The sequence below is a fragment of the Chaetura pelagica genome, unplaced genomic scaffold, assembly GCF_000747805.2.
Source record: "Chaetura pelagica isolate M959 unplaced genomic scaffold, ChaPel_1.0 scaffold72, whole genome shotgun sequence".
NCBI classification, from domain to species: Eukaryota; Metazoa; Chordata; class Aves; order Apodiformes; family Apodidae; genus Chaetura; species Chaetura pelagica.
In genome coordinates, this window is record NW_009952560.1 from 3,041,612 (window position 1) to 3,051,184 (window position 9,573).

The 9,573-nt window shown below is 52.5% G+C and overlaps 1 protein-coding gene across 1 annotated transcript in view; it reads right to left on the reverse strand.

Moving 5' to 3' along the window:
- Positions 1–5,809: 5,809 nt before the first annotated feature.
- Positions 5,810–9,573, reverse strand: part of LOC104398916 (fatty aldehyde dehydrogenase-like) — a 13,619-nt gene continuing 9,855 nt past the window's right edge. The window contains exons 8-10 of the mRNA XM_010009073.1: positions 8,346–8,445; positions 7,220–7,455; positions 5,810–5,842 (exon numbers count right to left, since the gene is read on the reverse strand). Coding sequence (XP_010007375.1) covers positions 5,828–5,842; positions 7,220–7,455; positions 8,346–8,445 — 351 coding nt within the window. The 3' untranslated portion in view covers positions 5,810–5,827. The remainder of the gene's footprint in view (positions 5,843–7,219; positions 7,456–8,345; positions 8,446–9,573) is intronic.

A 9,573-nucleotide genomic window follows, 5' to 3' on the forward strand; every position in this document is an offset into this window, starting at 1 on the left:
GAAAGGTTGCAGAGGTTTCATCCTGCTTCCCAGGAGCAGTCTTGCACTTTTCAGTCAGGACAAGAGATGTGCCTGCAGTCCCTGCCTAACCAAACGAGACACCAAGGCTCCCCTGCAACCACTAAAATCAGCCCTTCCCTGCCCATGGCTGCATGACACAGCCCCAGGCCTGGCTGAGAAAGCAGATGACTCATTAAAAAATGAAGGAAAAAGTAAAGTTACCTTCAGAGAAGCTTCTGTCTCCACCAGCCTCCCACAGCGAGTGCCAGCAGGTTCCAGCCCTCTCCTTGCCCTGGCTCAGTGATGTCTCCTCCCTCCCAGGAGAGGAGCTGGCCCAGGGGCAGGGCTCTCCCCAGGCACCAGGCAACCTCTGCCCAGACAGATCCTTGCCTTGGGAATACACAAATCCTGGATTGCCCCGTTAAGCCAGGGCGGTGACTCAGCTGCCCAGGGTGGGATCATGAGACACCAGGTGGCTTTGCCCACCTTGGGCGCACGGGGCCAGGGAAAGCTTCCATGGGCTGCAGCAGCTGTTGGGAACCAAAGAATCCAGCCCCTTCCATCCAGTCTGGATCTGAACAGACTCCAGGCTGGCAGTGCCTGCGGGTGGGAGGCAATGGGAGGGATGGATTTGCACAGGACAAGACAGGAGAAACAGTCCAGCTCCTCCACCACTCCCTGCTACACCTCGGGGGGGTCTGTCCCCACAAGCAGAGGCTGTGGCAGTGAGGACAGAGGCTTTCACACCATGTGTGACATCCAGCCAAGCTGTGGCCATGGCTGGGAGCAGCAGAGGATCTGCAGGGGAAGGCAGGGACTTACCACACTTGCTGTTTTATTTCAATTCTCAGTGTTTATTTAGTACTTGCAAAATATATCATTAAAAAGGCTTAGCATGTGGACTTTCAACCAGGCATGAAGAAATCCCACCTATTGCACAGTAAATGTTATTTTCTACTCTCTAGTGAGTCATTGCATTTAATAATTATTTTAATTCAGCTCATTTGAACATTAATATTTCTAAGGTCCTTTCACCTTAAATTTCTCCAGCATCCTCCCCCCAAGCTAGAACAAGTCCCCCATATTATCTCCCAGTGCAAGATTATAGCAGACCCAGAAGCTGGAACACAAAGGAGTACCCACTCTGCCAGGAATTTGTTTTTCCTTGGAGGAATCTGACCAGGAACAGGCTTGTACTGGTTTTGGCTGGGATTAAGTTAACTTTCATCATAGTTGCCAAGTTTCTCCATAGCAGGATGGTGCCATGTTTTGGATTTGTGACCAAAGCAGTGCTGGTAACACCCCCATGTCTCAGTTGTTGCTTAACTGTCCTTGCACAGAGCCCCACCTGTGGCTGGGCTGGGTCAGCCAGAAGCAAGGAAGGGACATGGCTGGGAGAGCTGACCCCAACTGCCCAAAGGGATATTCCAGGCAGTATGACATTGTGCTCAGTGCTAAAAGCTGGAGGGGTAAAGAAGAGGAAGGGTGGGGGACACTGGGAATTATGGCATCTGTCTTCCCAGGTTGCTGTTTGGGGTGATGAAGCCCTGCTTTCCTGGGGATGGCAGAACATCTGCCTGCTGAGGGGAAGTTCAGAATGAACTCCTTCATTTGCCCACCTGCCCACCCAGGTTTTGCTTTGCCTATTAAACCTTATCTCAACCTACAAGTTTTCTGACCTTCTCCCTTCTGATTTTCCTCCCCATCCCAGTGGGGGTGTGAGCAAGTGGCTGGGTAGGGCTTGGTACATCTGGGCTAACCCACAGCCGGTTATTTTGTGATTCCCACTTCTCTAAACAGACCTGGATTATTTTATTTGTATGAGCATAAGATACCCTTATCATCAAATACAGGCAGTGCAGGTCTCCTCTTTATCATTTTCTAACTGCCAAATAATTGTTGCAGGCACACAGTGAAACCCAGAGCCCCAGAAAGGGATGCATCTCCTGACCAGCTCTGGACAATTCTTTTCATAGGGATCCATGAATATTTCACCTCAATTAAACAGCAAGTGGGAATCTCACTAAGTTTAACTATTGCTAAGATGCACCAACCAGTACAGCCTGTCTCAGACTTGTCACAAGAGGGTGGCTGTTGGGAGCACAACAGAAGAGAGACTGTCCCAAAAACTGCAGGGGAAACACTGTCAAGCCAATTGCAGCTGAAACTTCTGCTCGTGTGGGTCGCTGAAGGAAAGCAAGTGGTTTGGTGCAAGGCACAGTGTGCAGGTCCCTGGGAGCAGCTCTCTGCATGGCATGGGGTGGAGGCAGGGCCTGGTATTTCTTGCTCTGCAGTCCTCCTTTGAGAGCTTGTACCCACTGGTCCCTCTGCTTCAGCATGGCTTTTAGTAGACAGGAGTCTGAGCCTCCTCTGTTAGTGCCTCTCTAAGGCTACTCTGTGCTCCACAGCTCATGGAAATAACCCAGCAAAAAGGAAAAGAAATGACTTCTCAGCTTAAGGAAACCGTTGCAAAGCAAGAGCTCAGCTTGCATGTGGTGCCTTCTCCTCTGGTCAGTTGTAAACCATCTGTGAAAGCAAAACACACCAATGTCCTGTGAGGGATCTGCTGACACAAACCCAGCTCCCCCTCCAGAGCAGCCTGAAGCAAAGCCCCTTCACTCAGGGTGACTTTCCCAGGCTTGCCTGCACACTGAGCTCTGAGCACTGCCAGGGAAAGCATCACTCTCTGGCTCCAGGAGGAACCTTCTCCAAGCCCCACACTCACTATTTTAACAAAGCTTTGCCCGATCTCAAACCAGGTCTGCAGAGAGGAGAAGAAAAAGGCTCCTACCTCACCATGACAGCCACAGCAGAGCTCTGAAACCTGCTCCTCCTTACCACACACTGCGCCAGCCCAGCCTCTGAACAGCCAGCACAATCAAGAGGGCTTTTCTCTTCAGCACAGACTGGTGATTCTGAGAAAACCCAAATGATTTCAAGATGCCATGAGTTCCCTGTCTCTACTGAGAAAAGCATCCACCTGGACAGGGCCTATCTGCTGCTTCAAGGCCTGTGCGAGTTGTTGGCTCTTGCACCTCCTGCTGGACCCAACCGTGATGGCAGGTTGTCTCCCAGAGCTTGCTGTGCTCCTGCACATCTCGCAGCAGCAACAACACAGAACAACAGGCTGAAGGGCAGAGAGCTGACCCACCCTGCCATCTCCTGTCCCCTCCGTGGCTGTTCCCTAAAGCCTACTAAAGCCCCAGGACAGGGATGGGAAAGAGGCACAGCCCAGCTCTGCAAGGAGCAGCCAGCACTGCCTGGTCCACCAGCCACAGAGAACCACCAGCTCCAGGAACACCTGGAATTTTAGATCTTAATCCTCCACCCTCAGGAGGCATCTCAAGTCCTCTGGCCAGCACCAGCAAGCATCTGCCACTCACAGAGAGGGGAGGACATCCCACCCTTCTGCACCACTCAGGCAGAAACAAGGGAGGAAATGGAAATAACTGAGGTAAGGTCGGATGGGGGCTGCAACTGGGCGAGGAACAAGAGCCCACGACCTCCCTTCCTCAGGACCCCACGGCACAGAAGGGCGGCCGGCTGGGCTGTGGGGCAGCTCACAGCGCCGCTCAGGAGAGCCCAGGAACTGAAGCCACTCCCAAGACTTGTCCAAAATGTACCAAACTCTGCCTCTGGAGGGAGCCTCTGACAGCTGCCACCTACCAAGGCAGAGCGACAAATAGTACAGCAGCCTAGATCTCCCTGAGGACATTTCTATTCTAGGTAACACTGGCAAGAGCGAGAAGCAGATCTTGGTAATTTCTGGTAGGCCAGAGATCATAAGTCTCAAGAGAGAAGAAACAGGCTCTAAGAAAGGGCTGCAGGTGCAAAGAGTGACCTTGCAGGAGATCAGGTGAATCACACATGCACTCACCGAGATGGCAAAGACCCAAAGCTCACCTTTGCCACCACGGCTGCCACAATCCCCACCACGGCCAGGATGGCCAGTCCGATTTTGGCCTTGTTAAACCGTTTCAAGAGGAAGAACTTGGCCCAATCCACCTTCTTCTGGCTGCCAGGTGGGTACCGGAGTTTGTTTGAACCCTCCATCTTCAGGTCCTTGATCAAGCAGGAGCGGCGGTGGGAGAAGGTCTCAAAGCTGTGCTTGCCGTGGTAGGCGCCCATCCCGCTGTTACCTGAGGGACACAACCCACCCAGCTCACACCACAGCCTTGGCCAGTCAAACCTTTGGCCACTTGAGGCCACCAGCAGAGCAAGAAGCAGGACAGGATTTCAGTTGCTGGCCAGATGCAGTGCACGTTACCCACCCTGCACCGGCCTTGCTGCCCTTCAAAAACAACTCCTCCTCTATATTCCTGCAGAGAGGACAACTGATCCTCTCTACAGCACTTCCCAGTCTCTGAGATGTCCAACTGTACTCCATCCCTATTCTTCCCCACCCCATTTCCACTCCACGCTCTCCAGTACTTCCTTATGTCCCTATGTGTGCTGTTCCCTGTGCCCTTGAGCCATCTCCAAGTCTTCCCTGGATTTAGCTCCCTCTCAAAGCACCGTGCCAGGGCTGTGACAGCCAACCAGTGCTGTGTAAGGAGGGTTTCCTGAGAAGCCCTGCAGGGTACACCTCTCCTTTTCATCCCAGGACAGCATGTGCTCTTCACAGCAGCTGAACACTCCTGGTTCAGTCAGTTTGTGAGCATTGCAACACCCAAGACCCAAACCCTCTTCTGCAAGGCTCCCAGAGGCTGTTCCATGACCTGCTCCAGTTCTCCTGCCCTTCTTCCTGCAATTACTGCTAATCACTCTGATTGCAGCTAATGTTTTTAATGCTTCTTTCACATCAGTCTGCACTAATTGCTTCAGTCTTCCCCAGAGGAGACACAGAAGTTTTCCCTTTTTGGCCCCTCTCCTAATGTACTTCCAGAATCTATTACCATTATTGAGATCTGCTGTACAGAGCTGGGCTGTAACAGGCCAGGGGTACCTGGGTACACACCAAGTGCTGCTGTTCCCTGGATCCCACCAGCTATCATCATGTCCCAACACTTTAAGAGCTCCAGTAACTTACCTACACCACCAAAAGGTAGGGTTGAGAGGAAGAAATGCATGATGACATCATTCCCAGTAAAACCCCCACTGGAGGTTTCCGAGATGACTCTTTTGATTAACTGGCAAAAGAAAACAAAGAAAACATCACAAAGTTCCAGAGGAGACCAGACCATGCAATGGAGCAGGACAGGGAAGGGAGCTACAAGCCAAGAGTTCATGTTCTCTGGACAATTCAGACAAGTCCTTTGCATGCAAGGTTAACTCAAGGAAACTGGGAAAGCTCAGAAGAGGGATTAGAAAAGATGGAAACCTGGGAGCCCACCTCCCCAGCAATATATTAAAAGTAACTAATTCATTTAAGACTACATGGCACTGAAAAGGAAAATTCAGCCTTTACTCCTTCTATTTCACCACATTAGGCAAATACAAAGTCCCTCAGAAGGAGACTGGAGCCTCCAGCAGCTCTGGGGACACTCGGGGTCCCCATGGTCGCTGAAGGAAAGCAAGTGGTTTGGTGCAAGGCACAGTGTGCAGGTCCCTGGGAGCAGCTCTCTGCATGGCATGGGGTGGAGGCAGGGCCTGGTATTTCTTGCTTTGCAGTCCTCCTTTGAGAGCTTGTACCCACTGGTCCCTCTGCTTCAGCATGGCTTTTAGTAGACAGGAGTCTGAGCCTCCTCTGTTAGTGCCTCTCTAAGGCTACTCTGTGCTCCACAGCTCATGGAAATAACCCAGCAAAAAGGAAAAGAAATGACTTCTCAGCTTAAGGAAACCGTTGCAAAGCAAGAGCTCAGCTTGCATGTGGTGCCTTCTCCTCTGGTCAGTTGTAAACCATCTGTGAAAGCAAAACACACCAATGTCCTGTGAGGGATCTGCTGACACAAACCCAGCTCCCCCTCCAGAGCAGCCTGAAGCAAAGCCCCTTCACTCAGGGTGACTTTCCCAGGCTTGCCTGCACACTGAGCTCTGAGCACTGCCAGGGAAAGCATCACTCTCTGGCTCCAGGAGGAACCTTCTCCAAGCCCCACACTCACTATTTTAACAAAGCTTTGCCCGATCTCAAACCAGGTCTGCAGAGAGGAGAAGAAAAAGGCTCCTACCTCACCATGACAGCCACAGCAGAGCTCTGAAACCTGCTCCTCCTTACCACACACTGCGCCAGCCCAGCCTCTGAACAGCCAGCACAATCAAGAGGGCTTTTCTCTTCAGCACAGACTGGTGATTCTGAGAAAACCCAAATGATTTCAAGATGCCATGAGTTCCCTGTCTCTACTGAGAAAAGCATCCACCTGGACAGGGCCTATCTGCTGCTTCAAGGCCTGTGCGAGTTGTTGGCTCTTGCACCTCCTGCTGGACCCAACCGTGATGGCAGGTTGTCTCCCAGAGCTTGCTGGGCTCCTGCACATCTCGCAGCAGCAACAACACAGAACAACAGGCTGAAGGGCAGAGAGCTGACCCACCCTGCCATCTCCTGTCCCCTCCGTGGCTGTTCCCTAAAGCCTACTAAAGCCCCAGGACAGGGATGGGAAAGAGGCACAGCCCAGCTCTGCAAGGAGCAGCCAGCACTGCCTGGTCCACCAGCCACAGAGAACCACCAGCTCCAGGAACACCTGGAATTTTAGATCTTAATCCTCCACCCTCAGGAGGCATCTCAAGTCCTCTGGCCAGCACCAGCAAGCATCTGCCACTCACAGAGAGGGGAGGACATCCCACCCTTCTGCACCACTCAGGCAGAAACAAGGGAGGAAATGGAAATAACTGAGGTAAGGTCGGATGGGGGCTGCAACTGGGCGAGGAACAAGAGCCCACGACCTCCCTTCCTCAGGACCCCACGGCACAGAAGGGCGGCCGGCTGGGCTGTGGGGCAGCTCACAGCGCCGCTCAGGAGAGCCCAGGAACTGAAGCCACTCCCAAGACTTGTCCAAAATGTACCAAACTCTGCCTCTGGAGGGAGCCTCTGACAGCTGCCACCTACCAAGGCAGAGCGACAAATAGTACAGCAGCCTAGATCTCCCTGAGGACATTTCTATTCTAGGTAACACTGGCAAGAGCGAGAAGCAGATCTTGGTAATTTCTGGTAGGCCAGAGATCATAAGTCTCAAGAGAGAAGAAACAGGCTCTAAGAAAGGGCTGCAGGTGCAAAGAGTGACCTTGCAGGAGATCAGGTGAATCACACATGCACTCACCGAGATGGCAAAGACCCAAAGCTCACCTTTGCCACCACGGCTGCCACAATCCCCACCACGGCCAGGATGGCCAGTCCGATTTTGGCCTTGTTAAACCGTTTCAAGAGGAAGAACTTGGCCCAATCCACCTTCTTCTGGCTGCCAGGTGGGTACCGGAGTTTGTTTGAACCCTCCATCTTCAGGTCCTTGATCAAGCAGGAGCGGCGGTGGGAGAAGGTCTCAAAGCTGTGCTTGCCGTGGTAGGCGCCCATCCCGCTGTTACCTGAGGGACACAACCCACCCAGCTCACACCACAGCCTTGGCCAGTCAAACCTTTGGCCACTTGAGGCCACCAGCAGAGCAAGAAGCAGGACAGGATTTCAGTTGCTGGCCAGATGCAGTGCACGTTACCCACCCTGCACCGGCCTTGCTGCCCTTCAAAAACAACTCCTCCTCTATATTCCTGCAGAGAGGACAACTGATCCTCTCTACAGCACTTCCCAGTCTCTGAGATGTCCAACTGTACTCCATCCCTATTCTTCCCCACCCCATTTCCACTCCACGCTCTCCAGTACTTCCTTATGTCCCTATGTGTGCTGTTCCCTGTGCCCTTGAGCCATCTCCAAGTCTTCCCTGGATTTAGCTCCCTCTCAAAGCACCATGCCAGGGCTGTGACAGCCAACCAGTGCTGTGTAAGGAGGGTTTCCTGAGAAGCCCTGCAGGGTACACCTCTCCTTTTCATCCCAGGACAGCATGTGCTCTTCACAGCAGCTGAACACTCCTGGTTCAGTCAGTTTGTGAGCATTGCAACACCCAAGACCCAAACCCTCTTCTGCAAGGCTCCCAGAGGCTGTTCCATGACCTGCTCCAGTTCTCCTGCCCTTCTTCCTGCAATTACTGCTAATCACTCTGATTGCAGCTAATGTTTTTAATGCTTCTTTCACATCAGTCTGCACTAATTGCTTCAGTCTTCCCCAGAGGAGACACAGAAGTTTTCCCTTTTTGGCCCCTCTCCTAATGTACTTCCAGAATCTATTACCATTATTGAGATCTGCTGTACAGAGCTGGGCTGTAACAGGCCAGGGGTACCTGGGTACACACCAAGTGCTGCTGTTCCCTGGATCCCACCAGCTATCATCATGTCCCAACACTTTAAGAGCTCCAGTAACTTACCTACACCACCAAAAGGTAGGGTTGAGAGGAAGAAATGCATGATGACATCATTCCCAGTAAAACCCCCACTGGAGGTTTCCGAGATGACTCTTTTGATTAACTGGCAAAAGAAAACAAAGAAAACATCACAAAGGTCCAGAGGAGACCAGACCATGCAATGGAGCAGGACAGGGAAGGGAGCTACAAGCCAAGAGTTCATGTTCTCTGGACAATTCAGACAAGTCCTTTGCATGCAAGGTTAACTCAAGGAAACTGGGAAAGCTCAGAAGAGGGATTAGAAAAGATGGAAACCTGGGAGCCCACCTCCCCAGCAATATATTAAAAGTAAATAATTAAAGACTATGTGGCACTGAAAAGGAAAATTCAGCCTTTACTCCTTCTATTTCACCACATTAGGCAAATACAAAGTCCCTCAGAAGGAGACTGGAGCCTCCAGCAGCTCTGGGGACACTCGGGGTCCCCATGGAGAGGGCTCCCCAAGGGAGCTGTGCCTGGGACTGGGCACCTTTGGGATCAAACTGCAGACGGGGGAGCACAGCCCAGACGCACCTGCTTGTTGTTGGAGAAGACGTACAGGGCAAGGGGCTTCTCGCGACCGTTGATGAACTCAATGGCTTCCTCCACGCTCTTCACGGGCACAATGGGAAGGACTGGCCCAAAGATTTCCTCCTCCATCACCTTGGATGCTGGAGATACGTTGGTGAGGATAGTTGGGGCTGAGGCAAACAGGACAGAAGGAGATGGCATGAGCACGACACAAGACATGGGCCACCACACAACCTTGTCCTGGGCACGGCCCAGGTGTGGGCAACACACACCCAAACAGCCCCAAAGCACCCACTGCCACCTCCCTCCACAACACCGGCCAGAAGCACCTATGAAGCAGGAGGCCTCATCAACCTCCCCTCCGTGAGCGACCTTCTGCCCTTCCAGCAGGCCCAGGATCCTTTTGAAGTGGCGCTTGTTGATGATCCTTTCATAATCTGGAGATGACTTCACATCTTCCCCATAGAACTCCTGCCAAAGGGCACAGCAGAAACAAACACCTCACCACACCAGCACAACGGCCCAGCACAGCTCCCAGGCTGCAGCAGCACAAACTCACACCTGGGCTGTAACAGGGACAACTCCCACGGCACAAGCACCTCCAGCCTCACCTGCAGAGTCGCCTTGATGTTCTCCACCACCTTGCTCTGGATGGACGGGTCACAGAGGATGTAGTCTGGGG